General features: G+C 37.7%; 1 protein-coding gene across 8 annotated transcripts in view; it reads right to left on the bottom strand.

Annotated features, from left to right (window-relative positions):
* rptor (regulatory associated protein of MTOR, complex 1) overlaps positions 1 to 26,316 on the bottom strand; it is a 199,497-nt gene that overhangs the window by 126,332 nt on the left and 46,849 nt on the right. For all 8 annotated transcript variants that reach the window (XM_055157939.1, XM_020939830.2, XM_055157943.1 and 5 more), the window contains exons 5-7: positions 17,131 to 17,289; positions 13,450 to 13,596; positions 1,896 to 2,071 (exon numbers count right to left, since the gene is read on the bottom strand). In XM_055157939.1, coding sequence (XP_055013914.1) covers positions 1,896 to 2,071; positions 13,450 to 13,596; positions 17,131 to 17,289 — 482 coding nt within the window. The remainder of the gene's footprint in view (positions 1 to 1,895; positions 2,072 to 13,449; positions 13,597 to 17,130; positions 17,290 to 26,316) is intronic.

The raw sequence follows: 26,316 nt of genomic DNA on the forward strand, positions 1-26,316 counted from the left end.
TGCTTGTTTCTATGGATATGTCATTGCTCTGCCTGGAATGCTCCACAGTATGACATTAAATAGCTATACCTTACATTTATTCAATTACAGGTGGTTTTATAGCTCAAAAATATCTAGAAAATCAGGTATTCTGACTGTGAGCGGGGTTGCCTCTCCACAGGTCTAACCAGTAACTTGGTCTCCATGAAGATATAAAGGTTTAATGCCATACTGTGAAACATTCAAGACAAAAGAATTCCATCAGCATGGAGAGAAGAATTTGATGAAACCTCCACCAGAAAAGTTACAAAATGCACCTTTAAGCAACTAAAGAGAAATAAATAAACTGTAAAAAATTCCAATCAAAGAAATATTATCTCAGAGAGGCAGGTCGTCCACAGAAAAGTTACATAGTGAACCTTTAGGAAATGTACACAACTTACAACACCTGAATGCACTGTTCATGCCTCGATACCAAAAGGCTTACTAATTATTTCTTGTCTTATTAGTCTGAAGAAGGACTAGCCGATATTTGGCTTACAGTGGAGGAAGTGACGGGACATGCTAGCGTTAAACATGAATGACGTACCTCACATAGAGAGAGGTTTGAAGCTGGTGGAGGGGACATGATGTAACACTCTTTGGCTTCCAGTGCAAGCCCAGCCCCCCACACAGCTGACAGCCTGATGCAAGATAAGCCTCTCCCTGCTCCCCATCAAAACAAAGGACGACTTCTTAAGTTGTGCTTTGTTTCAATGAAGATACAGTATCTCTCATATCTATTCATTTGTTCCAAAATATTTCATCTTTTTGCCTCATGGTGGGATTTTTTTCCGATCTACACACAAAGGAGCACATCTTGTCCTTGTATTCAGATTACCAATAACAGAACAAAAAATTATGAATATGGTTGGGAAGATATATTAAAAGCAAAGTTCAGGCAGTAATACCACTAACATAATATTAAACCTGTACTTGATTTTTATGTCCTAATTATTAACGCAATGAGTTTACAAATGCTTTTTACAACTTTCAGAACTCAGAGCGCAGAGGGCGAGTTAACTTTGTATGGCCATTAGGTAATAAGACAACATACTATCTTTGCTAGTTTTAGATTACAGTATAATGAATGTATTATGTAAACAGTGAGACCAGCTATCACTTTGTTTTGATTGTTTGGCCTTTTTTGGTGGCAAGAGGTATATAGGTGTTGAAATGCCACTGTGTGTGTTGTTGAAACTAAATATAATAACAGTTTTAATGTACTCTGTAAAACAAACAAACAAACAAAAAAAACTCAATATATAGAGTGGAAAAAATGATGGTCCCCTTATTACTACATTTAGTACAAAAAATTGTATTCTATATTTAAATAAGCAAAACAAAAGTGCTACTACTTAGAAAGTCATAATGATTGTAAAAGAGTGTGGAATCACTATCCCTGGAGTAGGCGTTCCGGTGTTCAAACCTACACCTCCTACATATTTAACAGCGGTAAGCAGTGTTTTTGCTATAGCACCTCTTGTGGGAGAAACACATTTGTTTATGAACTGTTAATATAAATGAGTGCATCTAGTGTCCCTATATGACTTTTGATTGTTGAATAATAATTTAATATTAGATAATTTTTAATTTATCATAAGTGAACTGATTATTAAAATGTATTTTGAGGTAGATTAAGATAATTTTCCTGCATGTTGGTTACACACAAGTACTGACATCAGTTTGTACACAAGGCAGCCATATCCACTAACTTATCATAGGAGGTCATGTAATTTAATAAAAATAATACAAGATGATCAAATGCCATGATTTCTGTACCATATACTATATACTTATAAGTACATATTGTATATAACTAACCAATTAAAGTACAATATTTGTGGTGTGGCAAAAGTGCAGAGAGTCATCCTTACCAGCGGAGGGCGATATTGATGGGCGTGGTGAGGCAGGAGGTGAAGAGGTCAGCAGGGAGGTCAGGGTTCATAGGTAGCAGCTCACTGGCTTCACACGCTGCCAGCTGGATACAGTTCTTCATGGAGGGAGGGAGGGGCATCTGGGCCAAAGGGTGACTGGGGTTTATGGCTGCAACCTGGCCAGACCAAAAAAACAAAACATGTTGTCTTAAAATTATAATTATATATATTTGTTTCTTATTATTTTGAATCATGTAACTTAAAATTCAAATCCACTTTATTTATATAGCATATTTCAACTATAGCAGCTAAACTGAGCAGTACCTGGAGAACTAAAGAGAGGAGTGAGGTAAGAGGAAGGGTGGAGTCTGGAGGTAGAAGGAACAGTGTGATTGGAATAACATTTCAAACTGTTCCCCAGGGAGCCCGGTACACCTTCTGTAGTCGGGGCAGTTTTCTGTGATCTCAGAAAGCCTCAAACATAACTTGTTAGAACAGCAGACATTGCTATTAAACCACCATATACACAGCTTGGTAGTGAAAAAGGTTGATTTAGTGTTTTGCTCCATTTCAACTTTATCACCTGGCGCAAAATTAAATTAACATAATTTATTTTTAGTTCATTCATGTTATGAACTTGATATTAAATAAAATGTGTTTTACTAGCAAGGACCCCAGCATAACAACTGGACATAATAAAGATAGAGAGAGCGGGAGACACAGTGTTGTCAGGATAGGCCTGTATAAACAGGGTTTATGGGTAATTAGAGGTGTGGTTGAGGAGAACTGTAGTTCACTGGAGAGGAGCAGGAAGAGATTGACCTGTCCTATGTTTTTAAATTGTGGACAGAATTTTGTGCCAAATATTCAACTTGTGCATTTATAAACTTCACTGCATTTTACACTCTTAGCAACAGGTGAAAAATGCATTTGTTTTTCTCCTTCTTCTGCAACTACAGGAACAAAAGAACTCTTTGATATACCAATTTAACTCATAAAAATAGTACAAATTAATTTGTTTGGCATAATTTATCTTTTTGAGATACTCAGAATTGAATTGTGTTGATTGTAAGAGAAAAAAATTATGCCTATTGAAATCATCAAGTTGTGCATTTTACTGGATCCATGTTTGTAATATTTACCAACAGCAAAAATCCATAGGTCATGGTTGTTAGCATCATAATGGACTACCATGGACAAGAAAACTAAACAAAGCTAATCAGTGTCATAGAAAATAAACTTTGGTAATGTGAAGTGTGAATTTGTACAAATGTCCAGCAACAGGTGAAGACTTTAGCAGCCTCTAACCTCCCACGCCCGCCTCCTCAGTCTCTTTACACTCACAAGCTGTCCACAAATATTTGGATTCATTATTTCTTTCCAAGTAAACTTTTCTGATGTGTTAGTCATCAAAAGTGTGCCAAATGGTCAACTTATTTTGCATTTATCATCTTTCTATTTCAAAGTTACTGGATTTTAGAACAACCAACAACAAGGCCAATGAGGTGTTAGCATAATTTGTTATGACTACTGCTTTATTAATCATCAACAACAAATTAAATAGCATTGACTGTGCTACTCTTTACTGTGTAACCTAGATATTACTGATTCATAATTTTGTCAGAGAAATCAGACCAGTACAGTAGGGCTGTGCAATTAATATAATCATAATTGAAATTCATTCATTTATAATTGTTGATAATCAGCTTGTTTTTTTTGTTTCATAGTCACTTTCCTGGTTTGGAACAAAAATCTAATTCGTATTTTAAATGGCAGTTACTAAAGTCTGTATTGTTTATGATCATGTTCATTAGTTTTTAATATCATAGCATTATCAAATCAAAATCATGATAGAAAAATTCAAGGGGAAAAAATTGTTATCATACCAGCAAGCACACTGTGAAGTGTACCCATTATAGCTGTCATGTTAATGTAGGAGCTGTAAAAGCATCATTAGTAGTAGTAGTAGCTGTAATAGTACATATTATTAGAAAATAAATTAGGTTTTTCCAAGCTTTCAATCTTAAGAAATAACAGCTGAAATCAATGCTCGTTCTACTTCATTTTGAAAGTGCACTTGTTCTGGTGTGATACTTTATTGATTTGATTTTTCTCAAGAAACTGCATCCTTTTTTCTTTTTCTTTGCAGGTGGTCTTTCTCTTCTGCGGTAAACAACCCTCTTAAAACTGTGGCCGATTGCTCCCATGGTTTATAATAGCCAAGGTATGATGTAAAACTTTAATTATATTAGAAACTCTTGATATTTATGGGCTCATTTGGCTGCTGTATTCCTGATTTGTTCTCTGGGTGTTTAATATGGTTCAGTCTTTGGCAGAGAACATTTTAATGAGCTGTGTCTCTTAATAGAAGCACTGATCCAAGTTTCTCTTTATCAAACCAGACCGCAGTGCTTTGCTAAATTTAAGAAAGGCATTATGGTGGAGATTATTATGTAATTGGCCAAATGTTTTTCCTACATCTTTGTTTATGAAAATTTAAGTGCGTCATGTTTTGCGTGTTATAAATTACCAAGATGTATCCAAGTGGTGGGGAAAAAAATAAATACAAATTTACTCCAACTTCATATGATTCTGGATGTTAATGCATTGTATAGCCACAATCTCTAGGATTAGAGTTAAGGTTTCATGAAGGGCATCTGAGCTGATATACAGTCTACTGATACTTTGCAGCTAATGGCATCAACATTTGCTGCTAAATTTTAATTTGAGCTTTTGTTTTATTATTTAGTTTATTTATGTTTATTTATCTTAAAACTTTTGTGTCAGTGTTTGTTAATGTTGTCACTGCGTCACTATGGTAACTGCTACATGTATCTCAAATATTGAAATGTTTAAAACATCCCCAACATGATGTGAGCGCAAATTATCAATATCCAAAATAATTATTTAAAAAAGCTGTGAATTATGCCAATATCAACAAGCTGCAGAGGGATTAGATCACAATTCGATTTCTATCGCCAAACCCTAACTCAAAGTAATCAAATGCTTACTATATTTTTCGGAATAAGGCGCACTTAAAATCCTTTAATTTTCTCAAAAATTGACAGTGCGCCTTATAATTCAGCATGCCTTATGTATTAATTCTGGTTGTGTTTACTGATCTACCGATTTTATATGGTACACGGCGCTCAAAAATCTGTCAAAATGTTTTACTATGACTAGCATTACAGCTACCGTAGTTAAGAGCGTAGAGAGTAAGAGTGAGCAAGCTGTGTTTTTTTTTTTTTTTTACAGTGCTTATAGTTTATGTAAATTAGTCATGTGGTTTTAAAGTTGTTGTTTTTTTCAGTAAAACGTAAACAAATGTGCACAAAGCTGCATTAAACACATTATTATTCAATGTATAGTAGAGTCCCCACCATAGGAAATAAAAATCCAAACTTAAATTATCCACCCACGTTCACATTCATAATGTACAAGACAGTGAGGCAAAGCCAGGCGAATTACGCCATTATGTGCCAATGGATCATGGATGCCTGGGCTAAGGGATCAGTCTCAAGTGTTGTCTGTTTGTTTCGCTTAATGCGCCTTATGTATGAAAATAGACAAGATAATTCAACATTACTGATATTGCGCTTTATAATCCAATGCCCTTTATAGTCTGAAAAATCTGGTAATTAAGAAGATAATGGCTTTCAAACTGTATGCATTATTACTTATTACTTTACTCTTTGTACATGGAGGTGGTAAGTTACTTCTGACACCACTGGCCCTATCATGACCGTCAATGACACAACACAATCACTCACACAACCCACATTCATACGTACGCAAGGCGGCTGAAGTGTCTTCCCCAAGGTCAAAACTCCTATACACATTAGTCGGAGATGGAACTGCACCACCAACCTTGGGGTTTTGTGGGATAATGCTTCAACCACTGAGTCACTTGTTGTTTTTTTCTGACAAATGGTTTGAGAATGTCCACATTCTGCAGAGAAAGCTTTAGACTGTTTTACTCCACACATTTTTTGGATTACACAAAGCAGAGAACTCACTCCATAACTGTATGAACCTTTGACACTCCGCATCTGTTTACGTCAGTGGAAAATCTCTGAGTGACTGCTAAAACTCTTTCTGTGTTTGCAAACTGGCTGTGTTACAGGCAAAAGAGACTGAGCTGGAGAGGGAGAGCGTGAGAAAGTGTCTAAGCCGTGAGAGCTGGACAATGGAGGAGGAGCACACAAGAATGTAGTAAAAACAAAAAGTATAAACCAATCAGCCATAAGATTATGACCACTCATAGATGAAGGGAGTAAAAGATAATCTCTTCAGGTATGTATCAGATACATCTCTATCTACTATTCTATAAAGAAGAGGCATAAAAGAGAGTGACATTTGCAGTCAAATGAAGTTCAGAAGGCTAGCTGTTATGGAAGCGAGTTTCATTTTGAATTTTGCAAAATAAAAACACCATGGTCATGTCACTACAATGTATGGTCAGATGGAAGGTAGGCAGCAGTATATGTGTATAAGGCAAGGCAATATGAAAAAAACATATATGATTATTTGTCACTTCGATTTTATTTTGCCTCCTGAAAACAAATGAGAGTTACTTCCAATATGCAAGAAGGGAATCATTTAGTGTTTTCATTAAGGAGAGATTGAACTGGGTCAGGCTATCTCTAAAAGTATTCATGAAGGGGTTGTTGACAGTCTACAATAATCATAACAATAATAAGTAATGGCAGTGGTGGTAAACAACTTCTGTAGCCATAGCTGCCCTGGGACTGGCTGAGGGAAAAGTGGCTGCAAAATTTAAGCCAGCGTCACTCAAACACTGTATTTACATAAGCGAGATGGGTGAAGTGTTTTGACCAAGAATACAACAATGTGTACTTGTAATAGGACACTCTATAATCTAAACTACTGTTGCAAAACTTATGTAGTTCATATGATAAAAAGTGAATTATTCCTTCAGTTTGGTAGTTTATTATGTATAGGGCTAAATATATAAACAATAGCACTGAAATCTGTGTACAGTGATCCATCCATCCATCCATTTTCGTCCGCTTATCCGGGGCCGGGTCGCGGGGGCAGCAGCCTAAGCAGGGACTCCCAGACTTCCTTCACCCCAGACACGTCCTCCAGCTCCTCCGGGGGGACCCCGAGGCGTTCCCAGGCCAGCCGAGAGACATAGTCCCTCCAGCGTGTCCTGGGTCTTTCCCGGGGCCTCCTCCCGGTGGGACATGCCCGGAACACCTCCCGAGGGAGACGCCCAGGAGGCATCCGGAACAGATGCCCGAGCCACCTCAACTGGCTCCTCTCGACGTGGAGAAGCAGCGGCTCTACTCCGAGCTCCTCCCGTGTGACTGAGCTCCTCACCCTATCTCTAAGGGAGCGCCCAGCCACCCTGCGGAGGAAACTACAGTGATGTACAGTGATGTATTAGTTAAATAGATTGTGAATGGCCGCTGATGGTGTGCTGCTGTTCTGTTTCTGATGCAAGGAGAGGTAAGTCTATTCTGACTCACCTAGCCTAACATTCACGCTTCAAGATCTGAGCTCAAAGATGGGCCCAAACTATTACAAAGGAGGCAGTTTGTTAGATATTACATTAGAAAGCAAAGAAAAAGGAAACAATGTCAAAAAGAAAAAAGCTTTCTTTTATCTGAGGGAATCTGGTCTAATTCCACAAGCTTTACATTTGAAACTGATGTAAGAGAGGATGCTAATCTGGCGCTTTAACCACCATCAATCACTCACACACACCACAATCATAGTAGGCAAGGGGGTTGAAGTGTTTTGCGTAAGGACACAACAACAGAACCCTTGACCTTTGTGTTGGTGCACAAGTACTTTAACCTCTAAACCATTAAAGTCTGTTCTCTGGCAAAAAGGTTTCATGGTTTTAAAACCTTCCCTCTTAATACACAGTCCCACTAATGACTATGCAACAGTGCACCCTATAACTTGTATGTACAATGTTGTTTTTGCCGCCTTCTAGCGATCCAGATTAGTGATTCAGAATAAAATGTATAGCTTTAGAACATGCAAGCATATTGGCTCTGTATTAGCCCAATAACTCATTATCTAACTCTAATAAGTCTAAAACATGGAGCAGAGGCAGCAGCCCAGATCACAGCGAGAGACATTATGTATTTACCACGCTGCGCTATATGAGGCTCCTATGAATAAACCATGATATTGAGATTACACAAGAAAAGAGCTTAATTAATGAGCAAGAGAAATCATGTGTGTGTACCACTGTGTTGTTTTATTCTACTGCATATTTCATTTGATGGCGCTGGCAGCCATGAGTGGGCGCTTATTGTTGCTTTGCGAGTGGATCGGTGCCAATTTGTAATGTAACTCTTCTTCAATGTGACTAAATGAGGAAAATTAGACATTGTGAATTGAAAAGGCATGCATTTCTCAGACAGGGGGAGCCGATATTCATAGAAATGGTAGTAATCCAAATGGTAAACATGACAGCGTGGAGTGCAGAGCTGATTAGTGCCAACCATCCACTGTAATTATCACATTAGCATATTGTAATCCTGCAAATTACCATGAAAATGATCATGAAGGCTTCCCTTTACTCCCCTGTCCACTGGGGATAAATCAGGCTGCAGTTTAATTGCCGGGAATGCCATGTTATAAAGCGAACGAGTGACACTAATAAATGAGACTGGTTCAATAGAGTAAAAAAGTCAGAAAAGTGAATCAAAACATGGGTTAAAACATACCAATAACTACGCATGTCATAGTAACAAATTTTGAAGTGTGAAATATTGCTGAAGTAAAAATAGACAATAAATGCTAAGATTATAAGTCATTCGCACCATTGTCACAGTAACCCAAGAGCAGATTTTCTAAATGTATAATATTGGTAAAAAATCAAGAGGTGCCATAAATACACAGCAGAATGATTTTTTTTTTTTTGTTGCATCTGCAGTGAGTCATAGAAGTTATTATTTCTACCTTTTATCTTATCACATAGAAAAAAAAATAACCAAAAAGTTTCCATTATTGTAAAGAAAAAGTACAGCAATAGCTAAACATTTAAAGGCACTATACCTAACTTTTACTGTAATGTGAAAAACACAACTAGCTCATTTTAAGTTAAGTTATTAGTTTATAGTTGTCCAAAGCATCCTACTTATTTACTGTAATAAGTTTATAAGCGCTTTTCACAGACCAGTGTGGAGTTCTGCTGTGTGTCAGTAAAGACAACAACAACTAGCATGCTAACATGTGATTCCTGGTTATTGCACAATAAATGCTTGATAATTAGATGCAGACACATGGCTGGTTTATTTTGACCCCAAGAACTGCTTATAAATTACACGTGTACCAGTGCAAGAGAAATATTGCTTAGGTAAAAAACAGGACAAGCCCTTTAAAAACTGTTAAGACATGTAGCATAAGGCTGATCCTGCAGGGTTTTGTAGTATTTTATTAGTGCTTAGATTGAACAAAGATAACTTAATAAGAGTTGGATGACTTGACAGTATGCAGTGTATAAGTTTGATGCATACAGTGCATTTGCTAAGGGCATGAAAATTCAGGAAATGTCTAAATTACATTGTCTATCTTACTGTATTATTGATGACAACTCAAGATTTCTACCTCAAAATAAAATTAAAAGGCACTGTACCAGATTAACAGATCTTAAAAACATGAAAAACAGAACTACTGCATTTGTATATAGGTTTCCTCACTTTCCAAATGTATTCCAAGCATCCTAATACTCCATCGTGATGAATTTATAAGAATTTTTCTCTCATCAAACAGGTTCTTCATGGCTAAGTGAGAGACAGCTTTATTTAACCAATCACTGAAGTATGAACTAAAGATGCAGATGATTTTTTTTTACCTACTATTAGCAAAAGAAAAATTTTAAGTGTACCTGATAAAATCAAAATGGTGATATTTTTGCCATACTGCCTAACCTTACTTTCAGCTGTTGTGTGTTTCATTAAAACCACACAAAAGCCTGACTGAAGTGGTGTGCATGTTTTTCACAAGCTACAGGAAGGGATGATATATTTTTAAAAAAGCATCGTGCCCTATAGGTGACACAGACTCCCTTGAGTGACTGACCTTACTAAACACCTCCGGCCCCCTCTCCTCTTCCCCACTCATCATCTTTTCTCTCTCTAAAATCACTGCTTCTCAAAATAAACCAGTCCCTGGTGAAATGGGGCAAAAGCACGCGAAAGAAGGAGCATCACTTTAGCATGATTTCACCTGGGACCCCGACCCCTCCACCCGCCCGCTCCTCACCCTATCAGAGGAGAGGAGGGAGAGGCGTGGGCGGTGGGGACTCCCTGCATGGACCACTTCCTGCATGTTTAAAAAGCCTCTTTCTGTAACTTCCATTACCGCGGCGATGTGTACTTCCCAGACATGGAGGTGAGGGGGTGGTTATTCATGGGGAAACAACCTTGTGGACATTATGTACTGTACCAGGTCTTTAAAGGGGCAGTATACCTTGGGTGAGTTTATGCAGGTTTTGAGTATAACTGTATGATATAGTACATAGTCTGGAGAGTGCTTCCTCCATGCATTTTCATCTATATGTAAAGTTTGATTGAATTGTATAACTAATTTCATACCTAGTCTTGAAATATGATTAACTTTGATGTAGATATTTCATGTTAAAAGAAAAGACATACATAGTGTATGTTTTATACTTTTCTTTTGGTTTGGATTTAGTTTTTTATACACATTTCTATGATAATTACAGCAGCAAAATGGTTTTCAACATGCAATAGACAAGTAAGTTCATGTAGTGGTTACATAACACATTATATCACCTATTATAATTGCACCATTACTTTATAGTTTTTTTGTTTTGTTTGTTTGTTTGTGTTATTTACCAGCGGTTCATTTGCTAAAATATTAATTAGTAGTGGGCAGTAGACCACCATATGTTAAATTACTGTATATGAAGAATCCATGATCATGATTTTGAGCGTTGCTTAGGTTAATGTTTAGTTCTGATTTTGTCCAAATTCTGATGTGAGGATTGTGCAAATATGAATACTCTCATAGTCCACAGAAGGACTTACAAACCACACTGTAGTTACACAGTGTAAACAGATAAGAGCAGCTCAGTTCTATAAGGACTATTTTTTTTAAACAATTTCTTGTCTGAGTTTTTTGCTTGACTGGGGGACTTTACAAACAGTTGTAATTTCAAAATAATCATAGGCCAAATAGTCTCAAACTAAAGCTGCCAATTCGTGCCTATTTTTCCTAAAATGCCCAAAGAAAATGATCAAAGTGAATCTGTGTCTGAACCCTTTGTAACGAAAAATGGCTGGGCTCTTTCAGACCCCATAGTTTGGGCCTCTGCTGTCTAGTCCATTCAAATTTTAAGTGGAAACAAGCTATGCACAAAGGAGCATCAGATAATATAAATATAAAAGTCCCACGAGCTTGATAGATCCCTTTTATCAGAGGGTGGAAAAAATGATTCATTAAGAAAAAGTACAAAACGCATTCAATTGTCAAAAAGTCCAAGAACCACGCCAGAAAAATACATACCAGAATGTACAGTGGATAGAAAATGCTGACTTTAGCCATCTTAAGCATTTCACACAAAGTTTGCAGTGAACTCCTCCCCTGACAGAGCAGACGTGTTGTCAGGAGGCCGCACTGGTGCCGCTACTGTGACCTCCAAAGAGACACGAGTTTGAAACAGTCTGTGAGGAGCGCCCTGTCAAATGCTGCATCCACTCAGCAGTTTGTCTCCTGCCCTCACCTCTGCCTCTCCACAGCTAACAACTGCAGCTCGCAGCTTCACAAAGCTCTTTATATCGCTCTCTCTTCATCTCTCTATTTCTTACTCCATCTTTTTTCTTCCCATCTATCCCTGTCTCTCTTTCCATCTACCACTGTCGCTCTCTCCATTTACCTCCGTCTATCCCTCTCTCTATCTACCTCTCCCTCTCTCTCTCTCCCAGTCTCTCTATCTCCCTTTTCTTTTCCCCTCTCCTTCCCTAACTTCCTACCTCTCGTCTCTCTCCTTCCCATCTTCTACCATCCTTCCATCTTCTTATATCCGCTCACTCCTCATCCCCTTATCAGACTATTTCTTCCCTCCCTTTCCCAAGCCCGTTCTCTCTCTTCTCTCTCTCCATAGCTCCACATCTCCTCTTTCTCTGCCCTCTCTCTCCCCTCTCTTTCCCTCTATTACTACATTCTTATCTCTTGCCTATCACCTTTTTTTCAATCCTCTCTCTCTCTCTTTCACTCCCTTACTCTTCATTCTGTTTCTTTCTATCTCTAGAATTATCTCTCGCCTCTCCCTTTCTCTCTCTTACCCACGTCCCACCTCCCTCTCCCCTTTCTTTAACTCTTGTTTCCTTATTGCCTTTCCTAACCTTTTCTCTCTCCCCTCTTTCTCTCACACTCTCTCTTCTTTTTCCCACTCTCCATCTCCTCTTTTTCTTCCTTCCATACCTCTGTCTCTCCACTCTTTCCCAGCTAATCTACAGTCTAGCTCAGACCTCCCCATGAATAATTGAGATGAATGACAGTACTCTCTCATTAGGATTTCACATAACATGCCATTGCTGCAAAGAGAGAGAGAGAGAGAGAGAGAGAGAGAGAGAGAGAGAGAGAGAGAGAGAGAGAGAGAGAGAGAGAGAGAGAGAGAGAGACAGAGAGAGAAAGACTGAGAATGAGAATGAGAGACACAGACAGAAAAAAACAGCGAGACAGACAGAGAGAGAGAAAATGAGGAGGGGGGTGGACATAATAAAGAGATGAAGTGCCTAAGAGGCTGTAGTGGAAGAGACTCAATCAGAGCCAGATGTGCATTTGATTGGTTTAAGCAGCGCCAGGAAGTTCAATTTTTCTAATGGAGGAAAATCAAGAAGCACCGTATGAGTCTGCGATTTAGCAACGGAAATGTTCATAAAAGTTTTTCAAGTTTTCATAGTGGAATTACCAGTTAATCTCATTCCATTTAGTTCCTTAAATAAACCAATGTTGTTGTTGTTGTTGTTTTTTCCCAATGAGCAGAACATCTAATAATTCATTACTTGGAGGGCTAAATAACTTGTCCTGGTTTGGTCCTAGATTGATCCCAGTTTAGTCCTGATCTAGACTTGGTTTGCTTCTGCTTTAAAAAACACTGAAACATTGCTAAAACTGATATGGTTTTGGTGGCGTTTATATAATGGTAAGTTTGAAAGTTTAAATTTGTCAGTGAAAAATTAACGACACCGACTAGAAAATTACTCATTACTTGCTACATTATTTTTTTACTTGACGAAACTTTGCTGTGTCACTTATCTGTTACTATTATTATGGCTTTCACTTAGTATAAAAATCCATACTATCACACCACGCTTTCTTGAGACCACTTGCATGTACTTGCATTCAAGCTTCAGCAGCTCTTGGTCAACATGAATGAACTAACTATAGATTCATAGCCAAGTGATAATGACCAAACCTGTACAGCCTGTTGTCTGCCTGACTCAGCTCCCAATTTAGTCCCTTTCTTCTAATTATATCCTATGCATTACTAAGTGTTATGAAGAGTGAGTGTTGATTATGGCCTCATAGTGAGTGTACCCACCTCCAGCTCCTGTTCTCTCTGGAGGGCAAACTGTTTGAAGGACTTGACGATGATGCCAGCGTTGGAGCAGTCGTAAACAAAGATGGAGGGGCTCCCCATCCATGTCTGCAGGTCGTAGATGGACAGGGGGATGTACTGGGTGTAGTTCTGGAAAATAATAAAAATACTTTCTTGGATTTTGTTGGGTTAGGAAGTAGGGATGGGGCAATAAACATAGGGTATAGGGTAGATAAGAAATGTTTGTGGTATATTTTGTATAATTGTGATTATTCATTGTGCAGGCTACTTATTGGCTACTTATTCCAGACGTTTTCTTCTTGGTGATTTTTATTTACGCTTACAACAGGCATGGAACTTGTTCATAATATTAAAATTATGAATATTGATAACCATAACACTTTAACTTTTAAATTCTTGAAAAATAAAAATAAAAAATGGAAACACAATCTTACTTAATGGGTCCATAAATCTAAAATTTGACACTCCATTTGTATGTATCACACAGGATTGTCATTTAGAGTGATTTAAAGGTCCTGGTTGGTGTATCACTTGTGGTCATACATGGTCATACATTATTATGTTCCATGGTGGTTTTTTGTATGGGCTTATGTTGCTGTGTTGTCTTGACTTTGTGTTAAAGCATGCGACCCCCTGTCCCAAGACAAATTTCTCCCATGGGAGACAATCAAGGATTATCTTTTCTTAGAGATTGCTTATACAAACTTTCCTTAAACTTATGGCTCTCTCAACTGAAGGATCATATCACTGTGTTTGATTAATGAGTACCACCACCTTTTAAAGCTATTATGAAGAAAATTTAACAAATAAATAAAAAATAAAGGAAAATCAACTCATTTAGGTTCTGACAGAATACATTGGAACTAGAGCCCGACCGATATATCGGCTGGCCGATATTATCGGCCAATATGGGCACCTGGAGACATATCGGCTGATATGCTTGCTGATATAGGCCGATATTTCACGTGGGCATGTTATACCTCGTTATAAATCTTAGACTCTCTACATTATGTTCATTTAATCCAATTTACAGACAGATAAATGTCCTAATATGTGGCTCCGCATCAGTATTTATCTACGGTGTAATTTGTCTGTGTCCGTACTGTCCCTGAACACACCACCAGAGTGACGTCACTTCACTCGCGTGTGTTTGTTTACACCCGCAGCGGTGCGCAACACTGAGATTATATTATTTTTCGGACAATCGGTTTGAGTCTGGATTAAAAGGACATTTATTAGTGTGCAGACTTGTGATGTGAGGAGGAGCCTGTGTGAGCGGTGAGTGTTGGAAATACATCGACTTTGAAGCTAGTTTAGGTTTTGTTAGCGATTAGCTGCTGTAGCTCCCACACATAAACAGGCTGTTTTCTATTGGTCTATTGTAAAGTGACTACATTGGCCGTATATTTGTTACTGGACCAGCATTGATATGTAAATGAGCTGTGAATAGACGTGTGAATGATCCACATTTATGCATATAATTAATTACCGCGGTGCGCACGTTTTTACGGCTAAAGGCTAATAGCGATAGTTTACTAGCTTGGAGTTATGGGTCGGTCGCGATCGAAGCGGCTCTTATGCCGACTCTTTGAAGCGAACAACAGGAGCCTGCTTCTTATTGGGAGCCGTGTTTTCTCTTTTTCTCACTTTTTCTCTTCATGCCGCATGTAGACCCGTAGTTTGACAGCAGCAGCGGCTGAAAACGAAACTTTCAGAAATCTGCGTGTGCATAGGATAAAAAAAAAGTGCATATTTGGCTGCAGTTCAGCATAAAATGAATAAACCAGGACTAATCTTGGGCTTAAGTGAAGGAGAGAGATAGAAACCGAGTCCCGACACTCAGTCCTGGTTCAGTTCTGGTTTAGTCCTGCTTGCAACAAAACCATCTCAAGAGTCGCTTGGGAGCCGAAAGAGCCAGTTGCTTTAGTGAGCCGAGCCGGTTCTCCAAAAAAAAAAAAAAACTGGAATACCCATCACTAGCAGTGACAGTAACAGTAGCTAGAATGTGATGCAAAAATGCCAGTAGGCCAATCTACTGTATGTAAATATGATGTAAAGAGTCAAAATAACAATAAATGTTGCCTAAATAAACCCAATTTAGAATCCACTAGAGCCAAACCTAAGTTTTTTAATCAATTCAAGATTTACAGTGAATTTTTACATCACTAAATATATCGGTGATTATATCGGCTATCGGCAGCTCCAACTTTCATTATATCGGTTCCATATCGGTCACAACAAAATCCATATCGGTCGGGCTCTAATTGGAACTTCCCAGTACTTCCCAGTACCAGTTACCAATATGTCTTTATAACTCATGTGGACAGACCCCTTTGTTCTAGCTAATGCAAACCATAAAATATGCATAAACCTCTGCAATCTGTCAGTCAAAATGTCCTCCACTTCAAATTCAAACACTGGGCAGTTTATGTCTACTTGTGACTTTACCATGCAGTGTACAGGCTTAGCGTGTTGTTCCAGTAGCTCACTTTGACAGATTCCTTTTTATTATTAATAAGACGTGTGTTTCATGAGGTGTATAGAGACAGGGAGAAATAAGCGAGAACAAAATGTACCCGACAATACAGACACATAGACTGAAGGGAGCTGGTAAAGTATTTTATCTGATATTTAAAAGAAATCTGGCCCTACTCAAGCCACACAACAAATCCCTACTGATCCCCCATTTCAGAGCTTCACTTTATGTGGCCAGAATATAATTTGGAGTGAGAGGAGACGGGACAGGGCCCAGGGGTGCAGTGAGGACGCGCAGGTATCAGGCCGGTGCGGACAGCTGCTGTGGATCATTGTGAGTGGGTGCTTACTTACGGGACGGCCAATGAACAGTTAGAGATTTTATGTCTGTTTCACAAGACAGTGAAAGTGTACAAGGCAGTCTAGGTCAAGTTTTGGACTGAGGAAGAGGTATTAGAAGAGATCAAAACAAGTAGTTACTGGTATATTGGATTGGTATTATGCCACATAATGGTATTGATGAGCATGTAATATCCATGTATTCTGATAATGATTTTAATGGATGAATTCTTGCATGAGCTATAAATAAATTGACTTTTCATATAAATCATGTAAAGGGACAGGGACAGACTGACAATGACATATTACTTATGGTGGTTTACAATCTTCAACATGACAATGTTCTGATTTCATTTTGATTTTCACCATTTAAAAATGGTTGAAAACAATGTCAAAACCTGAAGATTGTTTTTTAAACATTAATATCTATCATTCTTCATGGGGCCAAATGACTCCGCCACCTGCTTGTCTCCATGGAGATGTTACTACTTTGCTTGGATTGTTCCTCAGTATGGCATTAAATTAATTTAGTACGCAATTATTTAATTACAGGTGTTCTATTGCTTATAAACTCTTACTGGATTTGACCTGTAACTTCACCTGCTTTTTTCCACAGTGACAAATATTTGTAAAGCCTTACTGTGGAGCATTCTAGGAAAAGCAAATACATCGCTATGGAGACAAGCAGGGGGCTGACGCTCCACCTGAAAAATTACACACTTATAACTTAGAAGTAGAAAGAAAAGTGCACAGACTTTTATTAGAAGAGAAAACCTTCTCACCCTGTTGTATTTCAAATAATCCTAAAGCAGTTTAAATCTTCCATTATAATCTACAGCCTGTTTGTACCTTGTTAAAAACCCAGATCTCTCCGTTGACTGTGGGCCGGGGAACTCCGTGGCCATTGTAGTGGAACAGCACTCTCTCCTCTTTGGCATTTCTCCTCAAAGATGTGCACAGCTTCTTCACCTCATCCACCGTGGGGTCCAGACTCTGCTTGTACCGCGCCTGAAGAAAAATACAAGCAAAAACACCATTTAACATTTATGTCTGTGGTGAACCAGCAGAGGTCTGATCCTAGCGCACTGGATAAGTAACGGCATCTCCTATGAAATAATAATGTCAAACCCATGTACTTCATTCAACCGCACTCTTATTCATTTGAGGTTAGGACAGTGAACTAATAGCACAGACTCCTGGAAAGGTTTTATGGAAGATGCACTTTTGCAAACATTCAGATGTTCTGTGACTAGTGGGCACCATAGGTGAAATTTCTAGGCAATATATAGCATGCACTTGGCCAAGGCTTGAACCAGCTACCCTCTAGCTTGAGCACAACCACTCAAACTACTGTACCATGCTCATACAACACCGAAGAATTTATAAAGTACATTGATATAGTGTAAACAAAGAAATGATGTTGAAATTATTGCCATCCCTGGACAGTAGTTTCGATATTTACAATTCCTGAAGCAACTGCAAAAGTCTACAGAATTTTAAACCAGAGAGTTTGGCTTTGCTTTCTCATTACCCATTCAGCTTGTTCAGTAATGAAATTGTGGTAGTGTTGTGGTTTATATAACTATAAGCAAACAGCAGGTAACGTTAATATTTCTATTCTATGGTTATAAACTAAAATACATGATATTATTACAACCCCTAAAAAAACTATATCTTTTGCTAAGTTAAGTATCTTGCAGTAAACTAAGCGTGTAAAAGTGCACCTTACATTCTCAGTGTCGGGTCTCATAGAAGAATTAGGAGCTTATATATACAGAGAGAGAATAAGCCATGGTGCTTTAAGGTAATATTTTGTAACACATGTTCATGGCTTGTTTCATGCATCAGGGCCATGGATCATTATAGATTAGGAGCTGGGATATTACGAGTAAAAGAAAAGGCAGTAAGTGGAATAGAAACTCCAGTAAAAACGTTTAAAAACTAACATACAGTAAATGAATAAACACCATTTATCTACCTGTTTATGAATCTATCAAATAGTTTTTACAAGCCAGTTTTGAAAATTGTGCAGTTTTGTCTTTCAATTAGGGCTGGGTGATATGGAAAAAAATAATGAAATTTTTTCTCCCCATATTGATCAATCTGTATTATAAATTCAATCTTCCATTTGATTAAAGATACAGACATGTCAAGATCACTACAGCTTTTATTTCATGTTGATAGGACCAATAATTCTGGAGAAATTCACATTTAAAATTTGGAATCATTTTCTACAATGTATTAAACCTAATGCTTATGCACGTAGGGGAAAAAGAACCTGGATAAAACATTTGCTCTTTTGAGACAACTTTAACCTGTTGCAACCTGAAAGTCCATCATGAAGTTAAGATAAGATGAATACACCTGCAATACTCATACTTCACACAAATATTCCTGTATATTCAGAGTTACGTTTTTCCTCTGCACAAAAGTGTCTGAATAGGGCTGTGTGAGTTCATTTAGTGTGCACTCACGTTGTATGCATTCACGTTGGGCGCACTGGCTTAGATGCAGAGCTGATGCGGTGTGCGTGGATGTGAGGGACAGAGAGGTGTCAGCTTGTTATGCAACAGACATGGACCGGTTCGAGCCTCTGATTCATCCTCACACTCACCAAGGCCTCATGTTACATAAGCAGCAGGACGCTCTGCACACAGCCTCCTGCCCAGCCACTGCCAACCACTCCAACCGCCAAATTTAATTACAACTGCCATGTTACAACAACTATATTACAACCATTGAAAAACATACAAAATCCTGTATCATTACTGTGAGTGGACAAAACTGAGTTTTAATTGGCCAGAAGGAGGGCCTCTTTCTACTTGTTCCCATGTAAATGTTACATGGAAAATGGTCACATCTTTGTATAGCACTTTACAGCAAGGAACCACTCACTCATTCACCCACACATTCATACACTAGTGTATGCAGAGGCAGGTAATGTGGATAAAGTGTTTTGCCCAAGGACACAATGACAGCATTAATCTGTAGGAGCTGGAATTGTACTGTAAGTGTAAGGAGTGTAAGTATTAGTAGAAATTTGAACTTTGAACTCTGTACTAAGTATTAATAGAATAAAAACAAAAAGTAATTATTAGAGTTTAGTTCAGTGTAATAAAATTAGTTAGTAAAAGAAGGCTGTAAAGCTAAATTTTGTGTTTGGTGGCCTTTTAGCTCAATAGAGAATTACTGACTCTTGTATGCTTCATTTTACCTTTTCTCCATTCAAGTTTAAAATGGATTCCTCCATCCCACACACGCTTGTTGCAGAAAGCCTCTCAAATGGCATGACCTCTTCTCTTCCTGTAAGATGTTTTATTCCAAACATCACCAGGAAGGATTCTGTTTCATTCACAGAAATACAGTCACGACTTCTTATGTTAAATACCTACCATTTACTACTCAAGGTAGCCTATTGTTATAGCCAGTCACTTATCAAGTCTAAGTAATGATGTGCATCTCCATTGAAAGCCTTTAGACTTTGCTGCAATATCAACCTAGACAGATGTTGAGTATATATTATGCAGTTAAAGTCGTTTTTATTATTAGATGTTGTTTCTGTTCAGCTTCAACCAAAGCCAATGCCTGACACCAATACTCAGAAGCTAAGCAAGGCTGGGCCTGGTTAGTACTTGGAAAGAAAGTCCACTTGGAATATCAATTTCAAATAGAAGACTAGAATAGACTTTCGAATATTTTCAACATTAAATTATGGACTTTCTTTTATATTATATTAATGTGATTTTTTTTTAGTATCTATTGTAGTTCAAACGAGAATCTAGTTTAAAAAAATTTTGTATGTAATAGTATATGATTTTCAATACTTTTGACAACTCATAAAGATATGTGAGAATTTTTCTCTTAGATTTATTTTTTTTAATTAAAATGTCATCAATACAGAAAACTGTCTCTTGCCTCACATTTTGAAGTATGACATCTTGCAAATCTAAAACCAAAAATAATGTTACTACAATAAAGGCATAAGAGGAAGGTAGGTATGTTCAATTAAATTACTGCAGTACTGACATCAACTGCAGTATTATCTTGAAAATACCACATCCGAGACCAGGCCTGTCACCATAATTACTATATCGACTTATCGTTCAATGATAGCTGGAACAAAATATTTTGGGGCTCAATATTTATCATGTGGTTTTTTTTTGTTTGTTTGTTTTGTTTTTTTTTTGTAGTGGGGCATTTTTGTTGTAATACAGTAAGATTTGAGATTTAAAGGCTTGAATAACAGACTTCCATGGCTAATTTCATTCTGCTATTTATTTGTTGCCTTTTTAATGATACCATCTATTTAAAAATGGTTTAATGGGATTATCTTACATTATAGTTATTGTGTCAGTGGCATCAAGTAGTTTCAATATTACCATTTATCGCAGTATACCAATATATCAGGCTTCAACATTTGTTATGGTGATAGGCTTATTGGAGACACCTTTCTCTTTACACGTACCACTATTTGTCATGCAGTCGTGTGTATTACCCTGATAATCATATTGTCACTTAGAGAATAAAATGATTGCCTGTTCATTGCCTGTCACATTAAACCTGATGGAGAAGCTTAATCAACAGCATTTTTTTGTTTTTTTCAGCGTTTGTTCAGGATACAGATGGGTCTGAATTACAGTACGAGAGCAGCACTATAGGACACCCTGATCAAATTTACTAATAAACGGATAAGAGTCAGTGTCTGGTGCATTGGAAGTCTGGCACTCACAGAGATTATATCAGGAGTAGTGAAGATAGCCTAATGCAGTTATGTGCTGTGAGATCAGGTCTGCTTGATGTGTAGAAGATAGGGCTGAACGATTTGGGAACAATATCGAATTCAGAGTTTTCAGAGAAATACTGAGATCAGATTTGCGATGTATGTTTTAATAATAAGTAGGCCTGTCAGAATAATTACTATATCGATTTATCGTTCAATATATGAAAGCTGGAGCAATATTGTTTAGAGCTCAATATTTACTGTCTGTATTTTTTTGGGCTACTAAAAGTGTTTCATTCTGTTGTTTTTATTGCAGCTCATGTTTTTTTTTTTTCTTTTAACAATATTGAAAATTTACAGTAGTTTTCTCTTCAGTTATGGTAACAATGGCATAAATTAGTTTCAATATTATCATCGTCTATGTCAGGAATATAACAAACTTCAAAATGCGTTATCATGACAGGCCTAATAATAGGATTCTGTTCAAAGTTCATATTTCAAACATATCCAGGAGAATTGATGAAAAGAAACTGGAGCTAATAAAGTAATACATTAATCACATTTCAAATATGTTAGGGTAAGTTGCTTTCTGGCAAAATAAGATATGACATTTGGTTGTTTGAGGAGGAAATTATGGTACTTAAAGGTGCACTGTGCAACTTTTCTGCTGGAGGGTCTACTACCTACTTGTCTCCATGGAGATGTTATTGATTTGGCTGGAATGTTCCATGTATGACATTAATCATATACATCTAGCATATATTCATGACGGGTGTTTTCTTCTAAAATACAATAATTATTTCTGCGACTCTCCACAGATCTGAATCATAATGTAGCATAGTGGTAAATGGTAAATGGTCACATTTTTCTATAGCGCTTTTCCACCTTCAAGGCACTCAAAGCGCTTTACAACAAGGAACCACTCACCCATTCACACACACCAGTGTATGCAGACACTGTGGGCAAGGTGGGTTAAGTGTCTTGCCCAAGGACACAACAACAGCATTCATCTGTGGGAGCTGGAATCACAACCTGTGGGTCAGTGGATCTGACCACTCAAGAGATGTTTATGTCGAGAGCTGGATTCGAACCACCAACCTTCAGATCAGTGGGCGAATGCTCTACCAACTGAGCTACTGCCACCAGTGCTGTAACCTGCATATCTTCCTCGTGATAGATAGGTTTAATCTATACTGTGGAACATTCTAGACCAAGCAATAATAGACCAAGCAATAATATTTCCATGGGGACAAGCAAGTGGTAGACCATCCACTAGAAATATTATGCAGTGCACCTTTAAAAAATGGTGACCTTGCATTTGCCAATTGCACCCTTTCAAATAGTGATTTTGATTTGATTGTGATTAATCTTGCAGCCCAGGTATGATTCTCTTGGGACGGTGCTTCTGACGGAAGCACAGGCAGCAGAGCAGACAGGTGTGACGAGCTGTGTACATGTTTGTAGTTGTGAAATCACATAAATCCCAGTGGTGTTTTAGCAAATCTGTTCATTTACATTCAGGGCAGAAGGCCACATTAAATAGAAGAGGCTCGGGCAGATTAGGGCAGTTTCATATTTATGAAGCAGGCTGCTGACAAATCTGAGGATCGTCACTTTGGGAAAATAAACAGGATTTGTGAGTCAAAAATGCTGTTTTGTTTATTGGAAACTGAGATGTTGCAGAATTGACACATTAACATTTCAAAATGCACTTGTTTTGATGTTTCATTTTTGTTTTATGGATCGTTTGGAGAGTTTTGAAAAAGATTTAAAGCTGGTATTGATTGACACGGATCAAATTAATTCATGGCTCTCTGCTATCACAATAACTGAAGAAAACATAAACAATCTTTCAGGTTTACTTTTTGTCCTTCTCAGAATAGATGGAATAATCATTTATTCAGACATGGTATCACTGAAAAGTCTACGCTGTGTCTAACGAACTCACTGACATCAGAGTTTTGCAAAAAGATGTCAATGAAATGGATGAGCTGTCTAGTCTTGACTGGGGACCGTTCAATACTGCACTCCTATAAATTATGTAATCCTTAGTGATAAGTAAAAATCCACTAGACCAATTCAGAAACCAGTACAATTCTAGCATAATGTGTAAATCACAGACAGTTAGCAAACTGTGACATAATTTTCTTTGGAAACAAACAAAACTACTATTAGCCTACTATTAGCCTACTGGTTTTAAGTGGTCTACATATACAGTATGTGATAAGTCAGGAGTTTATTGTGTTTTTGGTTTAATGATTTAGGTTACAGTTTGTTTTCCGCATTTATCTTGATTGTTTATTTGACTAAATGTCTCCTTCTCCTTCTGACTATCTCATGTCTGTGCATCAGGTCTCTGCCTTGTGTCCCAACAGCCGCCACACATCCCCCTCCCTTTGCCCTGGGATTAAAAACAGACAAACGTTCTCTCCTCTTTTTTGCTGCTAATGTTATAAGTAGTAATATCTACAGGTTGTTTATTAAATAAAACTTGTGAGATAGTGTTTAAAATAAAGATTGCATTTACAGAAAGTCGCATGTTTGACATGCATAAAGTTGAAAGCATTTAAATGCTCATTTTTTTTCAATCCTAAAAATGACTGAATAATAAGAGCCACTTGCTCTAGGAGCACTTGGCCCTAAGTTAAACATTTTAGGAGCAGAAAAAAAAATGGGGGCATAAGTAGGGTTTCGTTTTGAACGTTTATTCTTGCACACACCAATGCCAACTTAAAAGAATGAAGTTTACACAAAAAACAAAAGCATTCTGACGGTGCTTTTTCTGCGTTTACTTCTCAAACATGGTATTTTAAAACTTGGAGACTTAACAGCTTTCAAGTGCTTTTCTACCTCCTCTTGTTTAGCACAGACCTCTCATCCTCTAAACCACCTGAGTCACATCTATCAAGGCCACAGGAACCAAACTCGAGTTAAGAGGTATGTTCTGTGCCCTTTATCACCGTGTCACTTCCTGTGCACAGCCAACCTTTTCAAACTACACTTAGCATTTAAGACGCAATTAAAAGGCCTGAGGATGCCTGAGCTAACAGCCTCTCCAACTCTCGACAACTGTGCACAAAAAACAAAGTCATGACAGTTAATACTTACCAATGCAACAAATTTATATGCATGATTCTTACAACATCACGTGACAAGAAATGCTGTTATGACTTTAAAGTAACAGTAATGAAAAAGACTGCTTAACAAATGCATGACTTTTATCTGGCTTGCTTTGAAAGTGAATCGTGTGAACTAAAAAAAAGAAATTCAAGTATCAAAGAGCATGACAGTTTTCAGCACAGAGAGTAGAGCTAACATTGTCTCCATGTGGGCCTGGCAGATCAACATGTGAACATAACAGTAACAGTCCAAGCCACGTGTCTCACCAAGAACTAGCAGTAACAGAAATATCACAGCACATGAGCAACAATAAGCAGGTGATTCAGAAAGCTGATCAGTAACTGATGAGGACTAAAAACACCTACATTTAACTATCTGTCAGATAGATTAGATAGATTAGATAGATAGATAGATAGATAGATACTTTACAAAGGAAATTCAAAGTTCAGCAGCCAGCAACATAGAAACAAAGCAACATAGAAAAGATATTTAAGGATAGCAGTCCATCATTTTGCATTCATCAGCTATACGGATGTGTTGTACGGACATATGGTATGTGGGACAAATGACTTCCAGAGTCTGTCCGAGGAGCAGAACAGGGACAACAGCCTGTCCCCAAAGGTGCTCTGCTGGCATACTGGCATACTTCCTGACAGAGTTTTCTGTAAAAAGAGAAAGAAAAAAAAAAACAGAGAGAAAGAAAGATATCAATCTATCTATTGATATAGATATAGATATAGCTATAGAGATAGACTTCAGAGGAAAAAATACCAATATATCCAACAGCAACATATGCAAACATTCCCCACTATCATTAATACAGAATAGCCTTATATATATTGAGCAACTCTTTGATTCGTCATTACGCCATATCTAATCCATTACCTGTGAAAGCCCATCCAAATACTGTGAGAGGAGCCAGTATGCTGGAGTATGACGTCAATGCTGACATATTTGGGTCTCTCAGGTCAGAGGAATGACAGGTTGACAGCAGATTGCCACTGGTGATAATGACAATAGGGCAGACAGAAGCAGGATCCAATAACACTTTTCTGCTCATGTTATTGCACACTGACGAAGGCTAGTGAACATCCGGACTATGGGTCGATTTATTGTTTAAAAAATTGTATTCCCCAAAGTGTGAAGCCAAAATTTAATCCGAAGTTGTCACAAAGTCCACTGAATAGTTGGCATCTTGTATTGACTTCAGCAGGAGTCTAGTATTGCAACATGTAGAAAAAAGGAGTTGTAGGTGGGTTTGGAACAGGCCTTGAATGAACCGCAGTAAATAGATCGTCATAAATTAATAATGTTTTTGTTGGAACGGAGCAAAAAACTGCATTCATCATTCAAAAAGACAGACAAGGACAGCCAGAAATGTTTCATTAGCACAGGTTTTTAAATCAAATTCAGTTACCTTCAGATTTATTTTCGTAGTTTTGGTGTGTGCATGTGTGTGTGTGTGCGTCTGTGTACCGTGGTTCATTTTAAATTAGTTGTCTAGTTTAATTTTCATTTTTAACTTTTGTTTTCACGGGTCACAAGAGCAACCCTGTGTGCAGTGATTAGCATAGTTGTCATTTATTCAAGCTTTGGGCTGGAATTCAAAGAAATTGTTTTAACTAGAGGTCATAGATTTTGAAAAAATCTCAAGCATTGCATTTATGATTGCATTAAAAAAAACAAAATTCAGTTCACTGTTCCCATGTTAAGTATATGTTAGCAAGTATAAGACTGAAATCTCTTGCATTTTGGAACACGTTTCTGGATGTCTTGGTCCAAACAAGTGGACACTATGGTAAAGAACATGGGCAGGGCATTAGCAGTGGCGAGAAAGAGCAGCAGCTACTTAACATCAAACTTAATAAAATTACCCATTAACAACCTTATTTTACCACAGTTGGACTACTGCCACCTATTATGGGCAAATGCCGAGAAGACAAATGTAATGAAACTTAAACTCAAACAAAATAAGGCATGTTTAGCACTACACTGCATGAACACCATGTATGTCCAGCTAAACTGGCTGAAGGTGAAAACAGAGCAGTGGTTCTTCTCAATACAACATGGAAAATTTTACACCACGGGAACCCTACATTCACGAAATTCATCCATGATCTATAGAGCCATTAAAATCTGCCTACAACTATAGATATGATCAAATCAGGTTCAGCTTTTAACAAACAAGATAAAAT

This window comes from Boleophthalmus pectinirostris, unplaced genomic scaffold (assembly GCF_026225935.1).
Source record: "Boleophthalmus pectinirostris isolate CB_2022bp ecotype Guang Dong unplaced genomic scaffold, ASM2622593v1 HiC_scaffold_22, whole genome shotgun sequence".
NCBI classification, from domain to species: Eukaryota; Metazoa; Chordata; class Actinopteri; order Gobiiformes; family Gobiidae; genus Boleophthalmus; species Boleophthalmus pectinirostris.